The sequence below is a fragment of the Chrysoperla carnea genome, chromosome 1 (assembly GCF_905475395.1).
Source record: "Chrysoperla carnea chromosome 1, inChrCarn1.1, whole genome shotgun sequence".
NCBI lineage: Eukaryota > Metazoa > Arthropoda > Insecta > Neuroptera > Chrysopidae > Chrysoperla > Chrysoperla carnea.
Window position 1 is genome coordinate 95,100,816 of NC_058337.1, and position 25,853 is coordinate 95,126,668.

A 25,853-nucleotide genomic window follows, 5' to 3' on the forward strand; every position below is an offset into this window, starting at 1 on the left:
GAACAAAAGTTTAATTCTAAAAAATGTTCCTTATAAAAAAATAAACAACTTTTGTTTGAAACATTTTTTCGTAAACATCACTGTTACCCGTAAGAGCGCAAATTATGCGCAAATTGTATAATATCTATTATATGGGTATATCAGTTATATGTGTGACATGTATGTATGTGTAATCTGACAGAGTAGTCAACACTGTCTATACATGGTATTTCAACAAATAACTTAGTCAATTGTTTGTTTTCACTTGTTACAACGTTATTTAAAAAATTTTATTTAAAATTATAAATGCAATTGAAAAATTTATTCGTAATAACAAACGAGAAAAATTTATAAAAGTTAACAAGCTTTCATATAGACAATAAGAAATTTTATCTAAAATCCTTGATTATAACACTAAGCTAATTAAACAAAAAGGTCATGAATGCGATTCCCTACAGGTACGTTATCTTTTATATACCCATTCTTTTTTGAATGAGATTGCATTAATTCCATATAGACTTTATCAAAACAAAATGCAAATTTAATCTAATAAACTCACGTATTTGTGAAGGTATCTACTAAAGCAGAAGTTATACCTACACCAATAATGCAGTATGCTCAATATTATATCAACTGCCATCACCTGACAAACTAAAAGATTATATAACAATAGCTGTCTGCAATATGTATTATATAATATACAAATGTCCCATGAGTACATGATGGTTATCTGGTTGTTCATGTTATAAAATTAGTCCCCTCTGACATGCTACAGAAAAAAATTCCAAATTATGACCATTTTTCATAAAATTTACCGAAAAATATCTCATTCGTATGGTACATTCAAAAGTTGAATAAATTCGAGCGATACATTAGGTTAGACATTAAGTAGGTTATATTTATATTTGAAAGTATTTTTTGTCCGAGAATAGTTTCTCTGTAAATGGAGCAATTAGTTGCCTCGGGACAAGTTTATACAGGCAAGTCTAAAAGTACGAGAACAGTCCAAGAACTTGAGAAAGGAACATAGTATTTCGTTTCTTTCAAAAATATTTTTCAAAAAATTAAAACTTTTGGCAACTAATGCTAGTCAAAAACCGCTTCAAATAAGCATCTGTATGATAATTTCATGAGAATGGATTGAATTTTTTTCATAACTCTCTTCAAAAATTTTGAAAAAGAAATATTTTCGAGAAAAATTAAGTAATTTTAAACGAAATTTTGTTTTAATTGATGAATTATCTTTATTCTTCTCGGCAATTTTTGTCTAAAGAACAGACAGACTAACGGATAACAGGAAACAGACTCTTTACAACCGGAAAACTATGATTATATGAACCGTTATACCAAAATTTTGTTCATAGTATCAATATTTTTAAGCGTTACAAACTGGGGACTAAACTTAGTATACCTTGATATATTTCGTATATACATGGTTTCGTATAAAAATGGGGGTTTCCATTTAAGATTTTAAAGTTTATCTCAGCTCCAGCCCAAGAATTTTTTTTTTAAAATATAAGATACCTATTTTGTTTCGTTTCGTTTCTAAAACAAATTTTCTTTCTGAAATTCTTCGGCTGTTCTCATAGTTTTTGAATGCCCTATTCAAGACGGTATATACTATTCTTTATATTTCATAATTAACATTCAAAGGTAGTTAATTATTAAAAGGTTAGTTAATCTAAATTTATTCAGCTTCGAGTAATCTATAAAATAATATTTATAATTTTAATAAGTTATTATGTTCAAAAACTTGAGAAAAAAAGTTTTTGACTTTCGTGTCGATTATAAACTATAGTTGAGTTATTATACCCAGGCCAACCTTCGTAACTTCAAAGTTTGATGCGGGCCTAATAGTACAATTTAATTTATTCGAATTTATATTGTTGCTAAATTAAAGTTATTTTGAAGCATAATTAAAAGATCGAACCACTTAAATTAAACTGTGTGCTTAAATTAAAAACATGCTTTGTTTTTTTTCAAGGTTGGCCTTGGTAAAATAACTCAGGTAAAGTAAAAAAGGAGTTAATCAGAATGAATATTTCTATTGAAATCTTAAGAACTCAAAACATAATAAAAAAAATTTCAACGGCTAATGAATATAGCTATTTTTTCTAAGATGTTTTCTAAGAATGAATATATCCGTTGAAAGCTTAACAGCAAATGTTATCGTAATTAAAATCTATACTTACTAGGAAGAAGTAAAAATGTGGACTAATTAAAACAAGCAATGAAATATTACCACTTCTATAAATCAAATTGTAAGAGTAAATTACAATAATCTATTATGTATATTATCATTTTTCAAACACAGATACTGGAAAAATTAACAAGTTATTAATTCCACTTGACAAAAACTTTATACATTATAGAGCAAGATCCAATTCTATTATAGTTTGTAGTGGGAAAGCATTATCACCTACGACAAACATCATTGGCATGATCAGTGTGAAACTTTATGATTTTTTAAAGAATCCTCTTAAATATTCATTTCTGGAAAAAAAATTTATAAAGAAAAGCATTTTTCCACATAAATATGGTTAAAGTTACAATTGAATATCAGGCCCTGCGACTATACCCTTTACTATCGATATGAAATTTGGATATGTTATAGGTGTTCATATTCTACCTGCCTTAGGTATTTTTCGAAAATCCTGACAATTTTCCCAATTTTCATTGTTCAAACCCAGGTACTTTTTCTTATTCCACTGTACCTGGATGTGAACAATAAAAATTGGAAAAATTAACAGGATTTTTGAAAAATAAAAGTATCCAAAGCAGATTCTACCTCTAACATATCCATATATCAATTTCAAATGGATAGAGTAAAGGGTATAATCGTAGTGCTTGAAATTCAATTGTAACTTTAATCATTCTTATCTGAAAAACCGCTTTCTTTATAAATTTTTTTAAAGAGAATTCTTAAAAAAATTGTAAATTTTCATGCCAATCGAATAATGATTTTACGCTAATCCAAAATATGTAAAGAACAGTCTTAACTGTAATTTCTATATTTTTATAAAGCTCCTCATTACATATTATTTAAAATTACGTATTCGCACTGGCAGGAGTACATAACAACTTCGAGAACTGTCTGGCTGTCTGAAAACTGTCTGGATTTTGAGTTTTGCACATATAAGATTTGAGTTTTTGTACCTATATACAATTGACGACAAATTTTAATATAATTCTTACAAGCGGCTCTCGGTCTAAAAATCGTAATATTTTATTTTAATTTATGAAAATTAATCACTTAAGTATCAAGTGAAAATTCTTTTTTGAATAAATAAATATTATTTAAATACTTACCATGTAGTAAAAAAATCGATATTTTAAACTTAGATAGCAAAAAAGAAAATTACGATAAAATATATTATAATAATTATATTTTAATTTATGAACATGTTTTTATGAGCAGTCACGGAGTCAGTAAATCTAGGGCATAGACAATCTTTAAGAAAATATATTGTCGTTATGGTAGCAATTCATTATTATTATATCTTTATATATAAAAGCCAGATATTGTTATAAACATTAATAATTTTCTAAGCTTCTTATATGTTCAGCTCCTAATAGTTTGTTATCCTATACTGCAACCATAACTGAGTTGAATAATGTAAGACGTACTGTGATATATTCACACAGCCTCCATTTAGCAATGCAGTCCAATTATGAAGATGGATTGAGATAACAACACCGTTGTTGAGTGACCCCGGGGTTGTTTATGGTTCCTTACCTTGGACAACAGAGGTTGTTCTTAAACAAAAGTAAAAGCCCTATATATAGGGTGTCCTAGAATCACCAAAAAAAAGTTATGTGTTCTTTAAGAAATTCTAAGAAAAAACTTCATTTGACGTTCTTTTATCCGGCGCATCGTTAACGATTTAAGCCTCATGTTATTCGCCAAGCTACTGAAGAAAACATATGGATGAGTTGTTTGTATACAGAATGCTCCTTTTAATTTATCACCTGCACAATATTTTTCCCTGGATACAAAAATGACCTTGATGAAATTTGTTGAATTTTGAAGGGAAAGGGTGGGGGGGGGTAAAGAGATAAAGATACTCACGCGTTAAAAGTTATATTGATTAAAATAGAGGGACGGTTATATTCCAGTTGTACGATGAATGTATTACTGGAAATTATCGCCTTTGAGGCTAGAGTCTCTTATATTTTGGAAAAAATGATTCAAACAAAATGTATTTTTATTAAAAAAAATGAGCTTATGTCTCTCATGGGTTGTGTATCAAGACACATGTACCTTATACCAAAATGGTTGTTTCAGAGTACCCTATGATTTTCGTTATTAATTACCATTTGGTCAGATAAGCCCTGTAGATCGTTTGAGTAAATGCGAATTATTTAACTCACATGCCTACATTTCGTCTAATTTCATCGAGTTCTAATAGAATTAATTATCTAAGTTCATAATTTGAAATTTTCTTTTAGGAACTACTGGTCTAATAACTAATAATCATTCATTATTTTTAAATGTTATTACGTAATAATAATATAGCAATTAAAAAAATTCATCGGAATCAGTGTTTAGAAATTTTTTTTTTTCGGTAAATGTAGAGGGTGTAAAATCATATTCGTTTTATATTTACAAAGATTTTCGTTCAATTTTCTAAAATTTAAATAGATCCTGCAGTAAATTTGGTGAATTATTTAACATGGCAATCAAAAGAGTTCTGAATTTTAAATAATAACATTAGTTTGAAATTTTTCATCAATACTTACAGGGCTATATAATATACTTATTTAAAGAAATTGAAAACTTAAAAAAATTCACTTAAATATATTTTAGGAACTAGCCTTTTACCCATGCGTTGCAAATTTTTTCATTTTATAAATATCAGCTTTGTTTATGCGAGACGTAATTAGTTTGAAAATATGTCTTATCGAATTTTTCTTTCCCAATGTGGTGTGTTGAGTGTAAACTACCCTTTTGATAATTAAAACTGACAAAATAATTAATTTGAAATTAGAAGTTCCAACACATTTATTTGGTAATAAGCGAAACAGTTATAATTTAATATGGTATTATATTTTAACCTAATTAAATTTAAATAAATTTTGGGGATGTGAAAATCCCTAAGGATATGTATAATTTTTTGAGGGTATTAACTAGGTTACAGTGTGTATACACTCCACTTGTCACTACCTGTATTACAATAAAGGTTTATTAGATTTATGTGCAAGCCAGCGAAACACAAAAAAGAATAATCATTCCTTTTCACGATCCAAGGAAACAACATAATATGGCTTCATTTTTTCAGAAAAAGTAAATATTGAATTGTACTAGTGATTGAATTTAGCAAATACTTTACAAAATGTCTATCAATCCTAACGTGATGTCTAGGCGGTTCAAGTGTATTCAAAATAAAATATTGCAACATTGGGTTTATTATTAAAATACGGGTATATACATATAATTCCTTGAACAATAACTTAAGTCTAAACTTTATCCCACTTGAAAATAAGCAGTGTGAAAAATAAACAATAAAATGTATCAAAGTTGAAAATAAGTTACAAATAATTACCACCACAACTTTCCTTGGCGCTCGTACTGCCTGAACTGAAATATTGCTCCACAAAAAAGCTCCTTAGCTATTGAAAAAAAAACACTAATTACAAAGTATAAGGAAAGAAACTACACCACCAATTCCATGGTAACGATCTACATATGACTTACTGGCAATGCTAAGTAACAATTGTTTCGTTGGTTGACTCTTTCGTTGATTCATTTTGTTGTTGAAATATTAACTGCGTAGTAGCTTATTTATAATTACTATAATTACCATAATGAATATTATAGAAAGCATAAATAAGCTCTGGCTCCGACGGTTTTTACGTAATCACTACATAGTATAAAACAAAGTCGCTTTCTCTGTCCCTATGTCCCTATGTCCCTTTGTATGCTTAAATCTTTGAAACTACGTAACGGATTTTGATGCGGTTTTTTTAATAGATAGAGTGATTCAAGAGGAAGGTTTATATGTATAATAACATCCATTAAATAGTGGAGAAGTACTGCTATTTTTGAGGTTAATAGTTAAAAATGTAAAAAGTAAATAAGTAAAAATGTAGTGTATGAATTTAGATATTCCAAAGATAGCAGGAAATCTTCATGGTATAGGGAAAGGGGGATTGTTTTACTCCAAATTTAACGCGTGCGGGCCACGAGCAGTAATGAATAAATCAAAAAAACTGGATCGATTTTAATCACATAGGCTATATATTTTATACCCGTGCGAAGCCAGAGCGGGCCGCTATGTTTTTATATACAACGTTCACAGTTTTTCTGTAGTGTATTTAGTATCAGCATTGCACCCGTGCGAAGCGGGGGAGGGTCGCTAGTTTTGAATAAACCAAGAGAGTAATGTAGTTGTATAACTGCAACAATAAGTACAAATTGTCCGGAAATATGGTTTTATCGCTCAAGTTTTCAACTCAAAAATTTTGAAAAATTAATTTTTGTGTGACGTTTTAACATATACACAAAGACAGACAACGTATTATAATAGTTCACAATTATTTTTAAGTGTTCAACTTTCCACCTGTTTATAAATTTGTGTTCTCCTGTAATTTTGTCGGAATATGTATAATATAATATAGAGTATAATTTTTAGCATAGTGTTTCATAAATGTATATTTTATTTTCATCGCAGGTAAATATCAGTAACACATGGATACTGCCGGAGGAAGGATTTCCAGTATTCTATCGTTATTTTCGGGATCGCATATCATGGTATGAGGCCGATGCTGTATGTCAATTTCATCATGCAAATCTTGTTACAGGTATGTTAGTCAGTTTTACATTTATGTTATACCTAACACCAAACTATATCCATCATATTATGTACTTGGGGTAAACTAGGTTCGTTTATATTAACTTGATACATTATTAGGAATGGGTAGGTTATAATACAGCAGTGGCAGTCAAACGGATAAAGTGACAGACTCACTCTTTTTGTAAATCACTGTTATTATAGTAGAATAAACAGAGGCTACAAATATGTAATATTTCGGAATAATTAAGGATATCTTCGATTTTTCTAAAACTTTTGATAGAACTTTTACACACTTTAAAATAAAAAGTTTTGTTTCAGAACATTAAAGCAAAAAATTTCTCTGAAAAAGTAATCCATTATTATTATGCTATTTATCAACAAATGGCAGAGCTACAAGAATTTGAAGGTTTTTAATTAATTATAAGGAAATTATTTTTTAAGTTTGAAGGTGGAACCCTCGAAATGACCATCTACTTTATTTTAAATACCTATAGTTTCGGAGATATAAGCAATAGTAATTTATTTAAAATTACCTACTATTCGATAAAAATTTTATTTATAAAAAAGACAAAACTTGATAAATTTTAGGCAAAATGTGCTCGGATTAAGTCTGTTTTTAATTAAATCGCTGAAATATATTATGATAATTGGAGACCAGAAAAATGAAAATTATTATACGAAAAAGTACGCATTACGTATGGAATTTTATTTGCTTCATTTATTTGAATTGTTTTCGAAATTTTAACAAGATAAAAATTTAGAAAAATCACTATCACCAAGTTAATTTACTGAAAAATTTGATTTTATCAATATTTCGAAAAAAGTTATAAGCCCCCGAACTAAAAAAAGGGGTGTATAAGTTCGACCGCTATGTGTGCGTGTCCGCCTGTCTGTGGCATCGTAGCGTCTGAACGGATGAACCGATTTTGAATTTTTTTTTGTTTCATTTGAAAGGTAATTTAACGGAAATTGTTGTAACGGAAGATATGTTTCTAGTGCGAGTTTAGGGTTCTGTGTCCAAAAAATTGGTCGGGTTTTTTTTAAATTTTTTAAACTTCATCTTGCTATTTTAAAATCTTACTATAAACCTTATATTGGATAAATACCTGAAAATTCTTATTTTAAATATTCTTAACGTTTATTTCATAATTTAATTTTTAAGGCAAATTCAATTGAATTACCTAAAACCTTCCGTTTCAAGCTAGAAAGATAAGTGTCACTTGATAATTTTATCAAATTTTTCCTCACTTCCAAATTCTTTAATCTTGAAGGATGATATTTTTTGTAATTTTTTTATTTTTTGACTCATCGCAAGCTTTTAATGTGACCAGTTTTTCTTTATGCTTACGAAAATTATAATTTGAAATCAAATATAATAAAAAAAATAGATACCTTTGAAATGTGATGATATAGAAGAGTAGTGAAAATTTCCTGGAAAAATTAATACATTGACCATAGTGATTATTTCGGTCCAATAAATATCAAAAAATCAAAGGAGCTATATTTAGTAAAATTCCAGCAAATAGAACTATTGGATAAAAAAATTACCAGGAAAGCGAAAAATATGGACAAAAGTTGTCTCCAAAGAATCCTCCATTCATTCATAAAAAATTCGTATACAAATTTATTACTTAATGAAAATCGTAAATTATATTGATATCATATGTAATTATTCATCATATATCAGTATTCATATCGTATATAACTATTATATACATTACAGACTGTACGTTTAGCATTGTAAAGAGTTTCTAAGTAATAAATGGAATAATATTATACTGGGTGTTCCAAACCACCCGTCCAGGCTGATTATTCTGAATAGTTTTCAAAAAAAATTGAAACGAAAAAACACGTATCAAATATTTTTTGAAACTCTATCTAACCATACCAAAAACACTCTCCACCCTCAACCCCTGTTAGGGGTAGGGGGTGTAACTTGAAAAAATCAAATGGTAACCCCTATTTTTTTCTGCAGATTTGAATTCTTCAGAAGAAAAGACAAACATTTTGTCTAAGAAATTTTTCCCAATTTTCGGTAGATCACGCTACAATCGACAAAAATCGTTCTTTTAGATTTGGCATTAGAATTGCAGTTCAAGTGAAGGCGAGAAAAGTTTTTTGAGTCGAGAATAGTTATTTTCAATTTTGTTTTTGTTTTTTTGAAGAAAAGACTATTCTGTTTTGTTTTTCATATTTTATTATGATTTAGAAAAATTATTTTTGTAAAAATGTTTTTTTTTTTTATTTTGGAAAGTCTGAAAAAAAATTAAATCTAAAATGATTCATATCTAATTCTTTCTAAGAGCTTTATTTAGTATCCTCCCAATTCGACATTTTCGCTTCTCTTTTATTTTCGTTGAATTTCTAACTTTTGTGTTGCTTTTGTTTTGTTTTTGTTTTGGTTCTGTGTGTTTGTGTTTTTATTTTTTTTTACTTTTTCGTTTTGATTTTTGAAATTGAACGGCGCAATTCTTATGCCAAATCTAAAAGAACGATTTTTGTCGATTGTAGCGCGATCTACCGAAAATCGGGAAAAATTTCTTAGACAAAATGTTTGTCTTTTCTTCTGAAGAATCCAAATCTGCAGAAAAAAATAGGGGTTTCCATTTGATTTTTTCAAGTTACACCCCCTACCCCTAACAGGGGTTGAGGGTGGAGGGTGTTTTTGGTATGGTTAGATAGAGTTTCAAAAAATATTTGATACGTGTTTTTTCGTTTCAATTTTTTTTAAAAACTATTCAGAATAATCAGCCTGGACGGGTGGTTTGGAACACCCAGTATAATAAAACTAGCAACGGAATTTCTAACTGCACACAAGATCGGAGTTCGAAGTACGAATGAAGTGACTAACTTTTTCTACGTACAAGTTGTATACGACGCCATTCTATAGGAATGCAGGATAAGTTTCCCCTTTTGGAACAATGTGCAATGGCAAACAGGTAATTATATACTGCGCAAACCAAACTTGTCGTACATTCACGAAAAAAAAAGATGATTTAAAATTTGCCCCACAAATGATGTAAAAATTTGATTGTACAAGTGATGTTAGTTTCAGATTGAGGTGATACAAATATTGTATCACCGTGATGTGGATTTTACTTCACTGTGAAGTAAATTATGCGTGCCCTTAACGCATGCGTATGCGACTACCGGCGATCCACATATAGTATGTTTTGCTTTGCCCGCCTGAATATTGTTTAGGTTGTATTTATTGTTGACAGTTCGTGTTGTATGTATGTTTATTTATTAAAAGTTTATTATAAAAATTAATTAAAAAATATATATTCATGCTAATTTTAGGTTATACATTGACATCTGATACTACTGACTTGTGACAGCCACTGAGTAAACTATAGCATCTATAGTTTAGTCATGCCAAGTTAGTCCCCGTTTAAAATACATTAGATACAAAAATTGTATCATCAGGTGATACAATTTTTGTATCACCTGATGAGATTTTTAAGTCACTTTTTTTTCCGTGTTTATAGTAAACTACAGTGATACCCACCCGCTTCGCTGGGTTTAAAAGTAAAGATTGATAAAGATTGCTCTCGCTTATCCCCTTTCTATAACACTGGAAATAATGGTAAGGATTGTTTTACACAGGTAAAATTTATGTATGGTTTTCTATTTTTTTAAATGTATAATAGTATTTATTCATTGAGTATATCAGAAAGATGGCCGTGAAATATTTTATATTGACTATTTTTACAGAAATCTGTAATTTATGGTAATGTCAAATTAAATGAATTTAATTTTTTTTAATTAATATATTTTTATAAATTATATCTCATGTGTTATTCTGAAGTATGAGCTATATTGCAGTACAGTTTCATGAAAATCCAATCGCCAGTTTTAGCTTGAAAGCGTAACAAACAAACAAACATGCTTACTTTCGCTTTTATAATATATAGAGATAACGAAGGTATAGTAATCTCTAAGGATTCTTTAAAATCTGTTATTATTTACATTAACAAAATTTGTAGCGAATGTTGTATGTCAAATACCGAACAGCCATGCGATGCTCGTGATGTGATATCTTGCATACAGGAAACATTTCATTATATTGTGTAATATCTGCAACATATGTGTACATGCATTAAGAATAAAAGTAGATAATTAAATAAATATTCCGCATGATAAGTTTTTGAATAGAATTGTTTTTTAACTAACTCTAATGCATTATTTATAAATTATTAAAACAATAATAATTAAAAATTATAACCAAACAACACATATAAATATTCTCAAAATATCGTACGTTCTACTGAAAAGTTTTCATTTATAGCCAGAAAAGTTATCATTCAAAATGCATTGTGCATTTAAAATTAAAATATACCAACAATTTAGTTCAGGATGTGTTGTATAAAAACATAACACGGGATGAATGAATGAGTTTTAGAAGTTGAAAAAGAGAAACTTTATAAAAACACAAGAAAAAGATATGAAAATAAATTATAGTCGCTTAGAGAACATACAAATAAATATGTTTTACAGGATGTGACTTAAATTGTATGAATGGTATTGTTTATTTTATTTTAGCACACACAGTAACATTGCGTACACATACAATCAAATTAATTGAATCCAATCAAGTTAAAAATTGCTTATGACTCATATCTTATAGTACTCTCGAAAGCATAAGAGTGAAGATCTTTGTCTTCTGAAATCATATCACTCTTTAGCTGAGCTGTAAAAAAAATTTGCAAGCAGCAATAATCAAGAAATTTTTTTTTGAATTTTATATGAGAATCTTTCAACATTTCTTTTATCTCCAAAATGACTACACATTTATAAGAACTTCCTTTCTTATTGCTCTGAAAGGAATCATACAACAAATTTTTCAATTAATTAATTTGTTTTTTTAGAAACTTTATCCTTGTATACCTCAAAACTGGAAAGACTTCTAACCAATGTTCAATTCAAACTTTTCTCCTTATTATTTTGGTCTTAAATTTTTTTTGAAGCTAAGTTATTTCTTGAATTTATTACTTGTTTTATATCTGTTTGTTGAATAAATCTTTGAGGGTATAAAATTATTTTGGAGTAGAAAAATATCCTTACTTAGTACTTTTTTTTGTTTGGTAGTATTATTTTGGAGTAAGTATAATTAAATTAACCTATATTTATTAAAAACTAGATATTATTTTAATGCAAAATCAGCAATTAGATAAACAGTATATTTCTTTTTATGGCTTCGGCTGGACACGGCCTTATTACTTTGCAACAAATCTTGAACTATTTATTACTAAGTAACGGTTGAAAAGTAAAAGGTTACATCTTATCCACATTTTTATAAAATTAGGTTTACAACAAAGTTTTTGAGTCATTAGCCAACCGACAAACCGGTAAAAGGTTGGAAATCTTAATTGTTTTAAACTGTGAAGCTGATCACTTTAGATTTGGCAGGTATATCTGTCAACTCTGTCCAGTCAGGCTAAATTTGTTGTAATTAATCGTGAAAAATCGCATTTAATTCTGCAGTAATTTACCTTTATAGTTAAATTAATGTGTTTGAAATCCCTCCTACGTCAGTTTTTGATGGATTAAACCGTTAATCGATAAATACATATCTAGTTGTATTTTATCTGTGGGAAGGTAGGGTAGATACTTCGAAATTTTAGAAGTATGAAATCCACCTTGTACATACATATATACATATGAAAATAAAGCCAGATTTACACATGCTATGAAATTTGGGCTTAAGATTGTATGTCAAAAATGAAAATGGTAATTAATGCAATCTGAGACAAGTTTTCATAACTGAAAAACATGGAAAGAATTCCAGTCCAATAAATTAATTGTAATATTGTATATCGATATCGAACAAAAACAAAGAAATATATAGAAACGGTTATAGAAACTATTTCAGAACGCTTCCTGAAAGATTTGACGAATTGCTCATATACGAAGGTTATTTCCAGCAAGAACTACATTAGAAATAATGATTTTACTGAGCAATATTTGTTAAATAAATAGCCTTTACTACATTGGTATGCCTGTAACTGACATGTGCGTTCACACAGGCCTTCTGGAAGTGATTTACCGCCCCCATCACCTTACTATTACTTATTTTGTGCTATCGTCTTCCATACCAGTGGGAGGTATGCCATTTAACAGAATAATTATGCAAGTAGCTGGAATGTACAAAGGAGCTGGTATCCAGTTGTGCAAAGAACTGATATATGTAAAGCCAGCTTTATGCATGTTTTGTACGGTATGTATATGTATATGTATTAGGATAGTTTTACGTTTTTGTATCTTGTTTTTGTTTATAAAATATGAATTATTTATCACTGACATTAGTGACTGTTTTTGTATACAGTTTAGAGAGATGTAACATTGCACTATGAATATAAATAAATTAATGGTCGGATAGTTTTACTTACTGTGTGTGTCTGATAATAGTTCTGCAATAATTACATCGGAAGAATAGAAAGGTTATCAATTTATACAAATTATTATATATTATATTCGTTTTTTCTAAATAAACACTGTAAAATCTAGTTCAGAATTATTTTGGAAAATTTGTAACCTGTTATATTAGGTAACTGCCAGCAGTGATTTAAGTTCTCAATTTTTTTTAATTCAGTTTTAAACGTTACAATAAACCGTAAGTCTTATTTTTTATGCCAATTAACTTTTCTGTGCTACTTTAAAACTCTAAACTATTTTATGTTAACAAGTAAGCTTTTGATATCGTCAATTTGTTTGTTTTGCAAAACCAACTGTGGAAATAAACAAACCTTTTACAATTTATCCACACGCAATGTCGTAATATCAATTAATTATCCAAAATAATTTTCAAAGAATTTCATGTCAAACGTAACCGTTTCTAGCTTTTATTTACAGCTACAAAATAGTAACTAAAAATTGTATCTTCTAATTTTTGTTCATTTCAAATTATTTTCTGGATCATTTGAATAAATAAAAGCCACTCTTAATTTTTTTTTTAAATATTCTTAAGACTTAAAATTTTAACAATTTCATATTTTTCCCATTCTATTTTTAGATTATCGGCTAATTGAAAAACCGCACAAGTTAAAGAATAGGTCTGAAATATCTATACAAGTTATTATAGCACTAAAATTATAAAATAAACTTTTGCCCCGACTCACCCAAGTGTTATATGTGAAGCCCTAAGGCAGTTGATTCAATGACGTGTAATTTCATCCTCATGGCATGTAGGTCTCAAGCTTTTACTTATTGAGTTTTCCAGCTAACAGACAATCTATCTAGCGTTTATAATCCACATCATCGCTCACAAACTGTTGCTCACATCAACCAACATTAGTAGTTTTTTATGTTTCAAGGAGTGCTTTATGATTCGATTAAAAGTATTTTTTCAGTGTTTATATTTTTTGTTAACAGTTTTTTAAATTTTCTTAATTTTTGTCCAAATTTTTCAAAAAAATAGTTACTTATTTGGCATAAATTAATAATCATTTCCATTTTGTAATTATTTTTTATGGTGTTAATAATATGTCTTAAAACTAGTAATATGTCTTAAAAACTAGTTCTTATTGTAAATCAGTTATGAACAGCTGATTCGTTGACGATATTCGTGTTAGGATGGCTCCAAAATGTTAATTAAAAAGTTCAAGGCAATTACGGACGACATATTAGGAAAAAATTATTTGTAATTTTTAGTAAAATAAAAGCACACTTTATATTTTCACAAGCAATAATTTTCTTACTGTTGTATTTAAAATTCAACTCTTTGTATGACCGGAAATTCATAGGAAGCTTTATTGCCAAAAACAAGATTTGTACTGAAAAAACAAACAGACAGGCAGATATATAAAAGAGAATTCACAAGAAACTCTTAATAAGAAAAGTTTAACTTTCACAATGAAAATATTAGTAAGTTAATTGTTTTCCTTATATTCAATAAGCTTTGTAACATAAACTTTTCATGTAATCTGGAGAAAAAACATGCCGTGGGATGGGTCTGGTACGACCCTTGATGTCCACACGAATAACTTCCCACTAAAACAAAGAGTCAAAACTTTCATTTTATTAATTTGGAGTCTAACTTATATTAAGATCCTAAAATATGTTTACCAATGGTAGGAAGTTAAAAAAGCCATAACAAAACCACACAGGTAACATTTTCTGTCATTACTCGTACTCATTGCAGTGTTTTGAAATTGTATAATTATTAATGTGAAAATGTTTGAAATAACAGTCACGTAAAACATCTTCAATGTAACTTACTTGTAAACGTTAAGTAATTACTACAATACTTTTGTACTTTTGTTTGTATTATCATATGGAAAGTAAATTTTCGCATCAAGTCAGTTTTTGTATCGACTTTTTCTAGCGCATGGCTTTTTCCTGCTAAATCAATACCTAAAACACTATCTTAAAAGGAATATCTATGTGTATAATAAATAGCTTCATAGATATTTGATAATACAATTTGATACCTAAATTATTTTAATATACTTAATTATAAGCTTCCGAAGACGTGTAAGGCTTCAAGACAAGGAAAGCAATTCCTAATAAGAAATAGAATTCCTTACATGTCCTGTAATGATCCACAAACAAGTTCATCAATAGCTTCGTTTTATTCTTTTATTGAGCTTAATTTTATGACTATCTGGTCCAATCACCAATAGAGTTGCTCGATGCGAAGGAGGAGACTTGTTCAAGAATTATCTTATGGTAACGAAAAATATCATTTCGGTACCATCCACCTTTCAATTCACCTAGGTCTTATAAATTATAATCCATGCAAAAAGCCAGAATGGGAAAAAAATTCTACAGCAATATTTTAATTGACATGTGGTACATAAGATATATTGTATACTGCATTCTGCATCATCCATATTGCAACCATAGTAGATATATAGATCTATTTTACTTACTATAACTACAACTATCTATTTTCTAGAATACGTTGTTGTTTAAAAATATAAGTTATATATTATATCTTTCTGGTAGAAAGTTATTGTTAATATCCTGAAAAATGCAATCAAAATATTACTTTTGAGTTGTTCATGTTGTTGTAATTATATTTTTGAAATGCTTACACTATTAAAATAACATTTAGACTAAAAACACACAAAAGGCGACTTGCTAGGTTTTATATAGGCAACAAGTAACTATGATTATTAAATTCGCAACCTACATATAAATTAGTATCCAGAATTAAACTTTTTCTAAAAGATCTGAGAATTTATTCTTTAGGTAAGTAAAGGTATTTTTTTACACTCCTACATTTTGTAATATCTAAGACCGCATAAAATTTCTTATTCCGCATAAAAATTTTCATCCGCATTAAGAACTTTCTTTTTTAGAGTTTTCCAACAGACAAATTTTATTATTTTCTTACATTTTCTGTAAAAGTCGTCCGATCTAATACTTGCAAAATATATAATATGACGTTACTCTGTGACATTCATATTTTTGCCTGTACTTCCCGTGCAAAAAAGGCGCTTGGTGCTTAGACTTTTACATATAGAAGAATCTTTTTCAACATGATTCCTGGTGGATGATAATTTCAGCCGTAGCATAGGCTTGTAGTCTATAAACAAAGTTTTAGAGAAAATCTTTTAATATAACTAATCAAAAGATTTCAACTGTTGACTGAACTAGAAAGCTAACAGGGTGAATTCCAAAGGCGATAGCTATGACGAAGGCTTGTATTTTATGTTTTCTATTTTAAAAATGTATAATAATAAGGGTAATAATATTACTAACAATAGTGGCTGCTGCAAACTTATATAACTAATTTTTCATTTTGATATATTATATCATTTAAATTTCAATTAGAAAACTGCGCTATACAGTTTTGAAAGTTTTAATGTGATTTTTTTATTTAACAAATCTTTAAATTTTCCATAGCCAAAACTATTCGATCTAAAAACAAGAAAACAAAAGGAACCTAAGCACACACTTAGAAAGTCTTTACAGGTTAAGTATAGTAATCATGCAAAAAATAATTTGCGTGTTTTCCCCAATATTGCATGTCAGAGGTCCGGATCTAATTTTTCTGTTTTAAGTAAGATATGATTTTCACGAAATAGCAATTACAAATTTTATAAGATAACAGCGCTGTCCTATGATTTACATTCACTATCAATACTCCTTGCCGCCCAGCTCTACATTTTTATGATACCCATTCCATAAAAATTATAATTAATTAGTTTTATATTCATTGCGATGATCAGATAAACGTTTGAACGTGAAAGGAAAATATATCCTCCACTATTTAAATTTCTCTTACATATCTTGAAATTTCGAAATGCAACTACTCCTTTAAATCCCAGCTCCTGCTCCAAGTTTTGTAAAAAAATTATTATAATTTGCAGTAGAATGTAAAAAATTTGTAGGTAAATTGAATTATTTTCAAGGAAGTACTTTTTGGTAGTAAGAACTCCAGAATCCCATTTCACCTCTTTATATCAGTGTTTTATCAGTCCTATTATTGATCCTTGAGCTTCCTCGTTATTACGAAGAAAAGCAGTCAAAACTACACTTTCTCGTAGGTACCTTCTACAACATTGCACGTGGTATAATTTACTAAACTTAAAAGTTTCAGTTTTTTTGGTATCAATTTGTAAATTTTATTTAACTTTCAAGAAATATTTAGGCACAACATAAAATAAAGGTACAAATTCAACTTAAGCAATACAATATTGACATTAGATACAACTAGCATCCATAATATCTACACTTGGGGCTCCTTTTCGATATAAGTTTATATTTCAAAATAAACAATTTTCAATTATTAATTAATATCTGGTAATAAATTACGTAAACAATAATCTCTTAATTATGGTTATTATTGTTTTCAATTTGTGTTATTATAGTAATCTAATATTTATCAACAAATTGCTTACATATTCAGGAAATTCCAGGTGTATATACTAAAAGTTATTTGTATTGTGGAGGATTTGTAATCACTAATAGTATAAGAAAAGTACTTGCAGAAATGAAACACTAAAAACAAGTGTGAAAAATTTGAATAGTAAGAAACTTTGTGACCTAAATTGATTTGTAAGAAATTAAAAATGTGGATTTTCCAGAAATTATATGCATTTTATAATTATAATTTAAATACTAAATTTGCAATTCGATTAATAGGGATGAATATTATTGAAAAATTTGTAACTCGGGTTTTTAGGATCGCTGAACACGAATATTGCTACAGAATTATTCTATGTAGTACCTGGTGCCCAGGGCGAACGAATGCACCCGTGTAACTTGAAAATACTCGATTATAGTTCACCCGAAGAAAGGCACCGATGACCGCCAATATCTCGAAAAACTGTTAAATTTTGGACCCATTGACACTTGTGATCAATTTACTGTGCAACTATTCCTCACTTAAAATAGGCTGTAAATTATAGCCAACAAAATGAGTTATTACTTTTATTTCACCAATTTTAGCAACTTCACCAAAATTTATACATATATCATTGCTTTATTTGCATAACTTTCAATATTTAGAAAATACAATTTTAATCCATCAATTAATTGATTGAATATTCAATTTTACTGACAGTTTGAGATACTATTCGAATAAATAAATAATGAACATAATATTTGTATGCGAATTACTGGTAGTCAGTCGTCACGTCACGGCTGTCGGTACTTATGGTAGATACTCAAATGAATGTCAATGAAATGATATATGTATACATATACATATATTATTTATAAATGCACTTAGAGTTGCAATAACTAGATTATTATGAGTAGTATTAGAGTAGATGGTTATTAATATTCTAATAATTGTATAATAAATGTTTGCAAATGCACCTAACTTAACAGATACATACTAGAGATCGGATTTTATAAGATCAAATGCTGAGTAACGGAATTCTGTTTCCTCTTAATTATACATGTTGTTTTCATTAAGTCTATTGAACTTTCATTTGTTATTAGGAGAAATTCTAAAATTAACTTTAATACAAGAAAATTGAAAATATAAACATATACTAGAAGGCACCGGGGTAGTCAAACCGAGGTTTATTTCAGGATTTCTCGGATCTATGTCTTAGCCAACTAGCCTATAGATATAGCCTATAGATGTAACTAGCCTATAGATATAGCCAACTAGCCTATAGATGCTGTTAAGGCACTTGCCTGACTTGGCATGAATATACAATTAAGCACTATTTTTAATGAGGTTCTCTCTCTATTACTGGCGCTTCCAATCAAATTTCGAACTATTAACTTTTTTCTTAATATCACTCGATCTCTCTAGACTTTTCATTATACAGAATCGGTCCTCTTTACCTACTACCTGCCAGATACTATACGTTCAATGAAGAAAACAAATTGTACCTTCAAATTGAGATCTGGCAGCATTCACTAGCATGAAAATCAATGAAGGTAAAATTGATCGAATTGATGAATTGAATTAGATAGAATTTCTGAAAAATAATATTATTTTAACAGCTTCGTTTATTTTAAAACTATTACTTCAAAAATCATTATGCCTGAAATTTCCCGGGTGTAGAGCTTTTATATTTTTGAAGTCGAAGAGTCAGAGAAAATATTGTAAAAACTTTTTGGTTTTGTGACCTTAAACCCATTTCACACCTGTTGTTCAGACTAGATATCGGACAGTGAATAGTGAACGTTGAACATTTGTGATGGTTCAACGGGTTACCTCATTATGTGTGTTGTTCAAAATAGTTTGTATTTGGTCTAGGTTGAACATACTCGCTCCTGTGCGTGTAGTACAATTAAGTATTAGAAGTTGTGTTGTAGCAGTCATAACGCACAGACGTGCAATCAATCAATTAGGATTGAAATGACTACTAACAAAAATACTAATGTAACAAGAATTTATGTAATTAAATCGTAATGAATATTTTCCAATTTGAATAAAGTGTAATTGTTAATTTGAATCAACAAAAGTGAATTAAAGAATTATTTTCTACAAGAATAATTAAATCAACATCACGTGTTTCAATTGTGCAACCCATAGCAAATTATCCATCAATTTCCATATTAGTTGAATCCAAACAATCCTATACAGTGCACAAACCCCCCTTCAAGTAGCTGTGCCGCTACACCTGTTAAAAAAAATATGTTTCCGGCACAGACTGTGAAGTATTTATTTTCAAAATCAAACAGGATAAACAATTGCACGAAATCCGCTCTTTAGATGTATTATGTTTATAGGTTACTTCTTGTAGGTAATATTAATGTGAATTTATAGTATCAACATATATTTGCCGAAGCTCAATTCACACTTATTTGAAACATTTTGGTTTCGAAAACCTCTTGAAGCTTGTTTTTAAAGTAAATGGTTTCAGCTCCCTCATTTGAAGTTTTGTATAGCTTCAAAATAATTGAATCTGTTTGTTTGTTCCAATGAAAAATAGAAAGTGCTTATTTTAATTTTTATGTTATTAAAAGTTTCTTGATGATAAACTAGGTAACCAGAAGAAAACAAATTTTGTGTGTGTTGTAGTACAAGAAAACTGACTGTTGTAATTGCTTAATCTGGTCGCCTGTTTTTCTCGGCTCCTTCGAGCTTTTTATGGTAGATTGGATGTTGTAAGTTGTGTCATCTTCAAATACATTATTATACTGTGAAAGATAAAATATATTAGATAAATATAGATATTGTTATTAGTTTTGCAAACAGATAATCCACCTGGTAATTCCTTAGGTACTTGAAAAAGCAAAAACAAATTTGAAAATGTTTTTGAGTTATTGGTAAAAACAAGTGGATTTTATACTTTTACTATTGCTACTATAAGTTTTCAAAATGTGGTCAGTCTTTTGCAGTACGTACTCTGTATTTTGTAGCGGCTAAACTATTTTGCCGATTTTTAACAAATGTAATTTTTAGGGAATCTAATGGAAACCTTATAGAAAATCTACCTACCCTATCTTCTTCTCAGGTGTTCAAAATATCATTGGCCATTTTTTTTCAAACAGCGGTACAGATACGCTTTAACCTCTAGACAGTTGTCGAAATACCGAAGCGAAAATGTTACACGATTTGCAAAGTCACGTTTGTGATATTGAACTTTGTGTAAAATAAATTTCGTTCTCTTGACTTGAATGTATATCCAATACAGTAAAGACGAAAATTTTTGCAGGGCTTGTCCGTCATAATAATCTTGATATATACATTTTGATCAACTTTCTTGCATATGGGAACATATTCATAGTGAATTAGGCTTTATAATTATAATTTAACAAACATGAAGGTGCAGATACAAAAACAGGCTCGTCATAATAAACACACGAGTTTCAATGGTGTATTAAGTAGCGTTCGTACAGATATTGGAATATTCATTTGTGTTTGTGCATTCGACATCCTTTTTATACTATGTATATGAAATATACCAAGGTATACTAAGTTTAGTCCCAAGTTTGTAACGCTTAAAAATATTAATGCTATGAACCAAATTTTGGTATAGGTGTTTATAAAATGACCTAATTAGTCCATTTTCGGTTGTCTGTCTGTCTGTCCGTATATCTGCCAAACGATAACTAAAAAACGAAAAAAAATAACAAGCTAAAATTTTTACAGCGCACTCAGGACGTAAAAAGTGGGGTCAAGTTCGTAAACGAGCAACATAGGTTAATTGGGTTTTGACCTATGGGTCCGTAGGATCCATTTTGTAAACCGTTAGAGATAGAACAAAAGTTTAAATGTAAAAAATCTTCCTTATCAAAAAATAAATAACTTTTGTCTGAAACATTTTTTCGTAAACATCACTGTTTACCCGTGAGAGCGCAAATTAGGCGTAAATTGTATAATATGTATTATATATGGGGACATCAGTTACGTATGTGTGACATGTATGTGTGAGTAATGTGATAGAGGAATCAACACTGTCTATGCATGGTATTTCAACAATTAACTCAGTCAATTGTTTGTTTTCACTTGTTTATACTTGTATTTATATTTGCTAAAAATTTTTGAACATGTTAAAGAAAAACATTTGCTCTACCCATTTTATAAATTAAAGAGTCCTTAATTCCTTCTGCCTTATATAATCTTATGCTGAATAATTTTGAGGATATATTTAAGCAACGAACGCCCAATCATCGAACGCCCAAGTGTTTGTTGCTCTATCACTCGCAAGCTATGAGAATAATTGAAATGAAAAGAGTTGCAGTGTACTCCAGGAAAGAGAAGATAGTTGGCATTTTGAAATGTCAATAAATGGTGAAAAATAATGATTTGTCATAAGCTAATATTTTTCAAAAATTGTGTGCATGCAATATTTCAGCTCAATCGGAAACTGGAAATTGGATCAAATTTCACGATTTTAATATTAATCAAATATCAATAAAAATATTTGAGCTTTGGTATATGATGTATGAACAATGGTGTAACGTCACAAATACAATGGCTCTCATTCTAATGCTTCCAAGAATACTTCACTAAGTTACTAATAGCTATGTTTAAGAAATATTTTAGCAAACTCATCTTCACTGACTTAAAATTAAACACTGACTTAAAATTAAAAGTGTTGTATACTTTCGAGGTACTCATCTAGAAAAATAGAAGAGTTTTATCGATAATTTCCTTTAATAGATTGCCTTGTTAAACATTTTTTTCTTGTCAACAGTCGAAGTTTACTCTTTTTAAGTTTTTTATTTGCAACGGAACCGATACAAAATAGTCTTTCGTAGAAACCTTACTTAATAAATATAAAATCCCATTAAAATCCTTAGTTGTATCCCTGTAAAATGCATATTTTATGTTAAGTGTATAATACTTGCACTTATAATATAAGTGTATTGTATATATCGTTTAGATCAAATTTGCAAGATAAAGATGATATTATTGTTTATAGTACAAGATCCGAATTAGGGTCGACCTTCACCCATCTGTTTACCGAATGAAAGTTACTTTTTATGAAATGTAAAATATTAACAAATATTCCTGTAACGGGTTGCCTTTAAAAATATGGTCCAGACCATTTTTAATATAAATATCAAAACTTGGAAAGCTTGTAAACATTATTTTTGACCAATATTTTGTGGCCAATCATATGCCACCGTAATTGTAACAAAATTATCTTTATTTAGATATGCGAGTCAATGAATTAACAGATGCACGTAATTACTATTTTCAACTTGTATAAATGCGATAATAGTGAACGAAAAAAGGCAGACAACATAGCTGCTGCATATTCTTTATGGCTTTTACTTTCGAGTAGATCAAAATTCGTAAGATATGCAAGTCAGTGAAAAATTTCTAAAAATTTTACTCTTGATATTTTCACTAAAAGTAGTCTGGACCACATTTTTTTAGGTAACCCATTGCAGGGATATTTGTTAACATTTTACATTTCATAAAAAATAACTTTCATGCGGTAAACAGATGGGTGAAGATCGATCCTAATTGGGATCTTAGACTATTATTTTTGATTTATTTTAATTAAATTGGTCATATCATAACTATGTATGTATCTATGTATGTATGTTTGCATATTGTTTATTATTTGCAAATTAATAAAATATATATCGATACCCAAAATAAAATCATCAATATACGCCATAAATTATTTGTGGTTTATCATTATTAGTACCTACCTATTTGATTAATTGCTTTTTATATTAAGTTTATTCGGTTAATATAAAATATACAAAAATTTCTTATTTGAAATTCAATGTGCGAAAAATTGAGTGCGACCATCAATATAAATGCATTAAACGTGTACGCTCCAAATTCGAAAGAGAATCCATAAAAATAAATTTTAAACTGTGTTAGTAAAAAAAACAGTAAGTTTTTATTAAAATATTCAAAGAAAAGTTGAAATTCGAAAGTGTTCAATTTTCTTTAACGTGAAGGTTGTACGAAAATTCGTAAAAACATATTCTACAGAGCATAGAAAATGTTTTAGCATAATTTTTGCGCCCCGTGAACGCTTTTCAAGTTCATAGAAAACTAACAGATAGCTCCTTAATTCTTAGGATAATAGGATTCTTCCAATCCTCTACACAAAGAGGTAGGTAAATATGATAAACCAAATTTTCAGCACCATCTTCAAAAACTGAAGAGTTTGGGATTTCGAATGACATGTATAAGAAATTTCGAAAACAATCTAATATCTAGCGACAATTGTGATTTAGTAATCGAATTTATTTTACTGATTAAATATTTTTATGAAAAACTTTAATTAATTATAACAAAAACGAAAATGTTAAAGTTATTGTTTTTTAACTCGTTTTAATTTTTTCTTATGTTTTTTAAATTTTCTTAAAATAAAAATTATATAAAGTGTTTGGTCAATTATTTTTATTAATTTTAAAAATGGTTACTATACTCATATAAAAATCGTAACAGAATCCGTCGATTATTCAGGGCAGTCCAGGATCAGCTTAAATTCACAAAATAATATTACGCATATAGTATTTCGGATTTTTATACAATAGTGGGATACTTCCATCTTTAAATCTCCAATTATATACAATAAAGCTTTAGTTCTCTAAATGAAAAATGAATTGTGTCTTCTTGTATGGATCCTTAATTTAACAAATGGCTTTTATAATTTTATGCAATTCGCACCAAGCGTGAAATTTTTTGGAGGCGTTTTAATGGTAACGAAACACTACTATAATCATAGAATTTTATGGATGCATATATAATTGTATGGATTGCATTTATGACTTACATTGAAAATTTAATATTATTGTCTCACAAATTTAAATAAATAATTATGATAATTTACATTTGAGAAATAATATTTGTGCAAATTGTATGGATGCATATATAATTGTATGGATTGCATTTATGACTTACATTGAAAATTTAATATTATTGTCTCACAAATTTAAATAAATAATTATGATAATTTACATTTGAAAAATAATATTTGTGAAATTTCATTTATTATTTTCACAATTATTAATGCATTAAGTTTAATTACATGCAAAGAACTGCAAATTAGTCATACAGCCAAAATTTTTCACGGGAAGCGCTGTCGTCGATTTTATTGTCCCTACTATGAGTACGCACACAACGAATAGCTGATTCGAATGATTCATACTCTAAGTAATTATTAGATTCACTACAGTTTGTTGAAATAAAATATGCCATGCATAAAGTAACTTAGATATTATATTAAAACTTTTTTTTAGAAAAATAAATAAATTACAGAGTAAATCGAAACTTTTATAAGCACTCAAAGCCATTGAAAAGCTTATGGTAAAAAATTCTAATTAGTGTTGATAAACAATATTTTGTTGATCACAAGTTTTAGAACAAATGAATGAAATTGACGTTATTGATAACTGTTATGCAGTTCAATCATTAATTGCTTTCATGTGTTGTATTATAATGTTTTTATTAATTATAATTTTATTTCATAATGTTCTTCAGAACGCCATAAATTAACGTCAAAAACAAACGATATTTTATAGAGTAGATTGGTATTACCTATATTATTTATATATAATAAAATATAGTTTGTTTTGAAAAGTTCTATTATGTTAATGTTATAAAATTCAGGGAAAATTCGACGTAACTTTTTGTATTCAGACTTAATACATCATCGAGCATTATATTCAGATGCTGTCATTCAGTTTAGGTTAGGTTAGGTTAGAGTGGCTGTCCTGGGGTGGGACACACTTAGACCATAGGGTCTAAGTGTGAATCATTTGTAGATGTGTCTCCATGAACCATTTGTAGATGTTTAAGAACAGCAAAAGAGCTTTGACGTCGATGGCATTTAAGACAGAGAGCTCGTCAAAGGGAGGCTGGCTCAAGTCCATCTCCTCATGAAAAGAGCGGGGCAGTGACAATCGCAGTGAAAAGAGCTGAAGAGACATTGTCTCCTCTCTCCCCCACTGTGACAGCTCCTGCAGTAGTCGTGATACACTGCCAGGCCCAGGCGTTCAGCATGCTTGCCGCCCAACCAGTGTCCTGTAATAACCGCAACAACTATGCGAACAGAGGCCCTTGGAAGTGATATAAGATCTGCGGAACGCCTGCGATTGTACTCAGATCATATCTGTCTTGTAGTACCACAAGTACGTCTCTCCCTCCATCTAAGACTGGCCCTTTTTAAGATATCACCTTTGAGGAGCAACTTGCAGTTCGCAAATGGAACTCCCAGTTCGCAAACTCGTTGGCGAAATTTCCAG

The 25,853-nt window shown here is 29.1% G+C and overlaps 1 protein-coding gene across 1 annotated transcript in view; it reads left to right on the top strand.

The window, feature by feature from the left end:
- Positions 1-25,853, top strand: part of LOC123305130 — a 295,035-nt gene that overhangs the window by 59,369 nt on the left and 209,813 nt on the right. Inside the window, exon 2 of the mRNA XM_044886757.1 lies at positions 6,651-6,780. Within this exon, the coding sequence (XP_044742692.1) occupies positions 6,651-6,780 (130 nt within the window). The remainder of the gene's footprint in view (positions 1-6,650; positions 6,781-25,853) is intronic.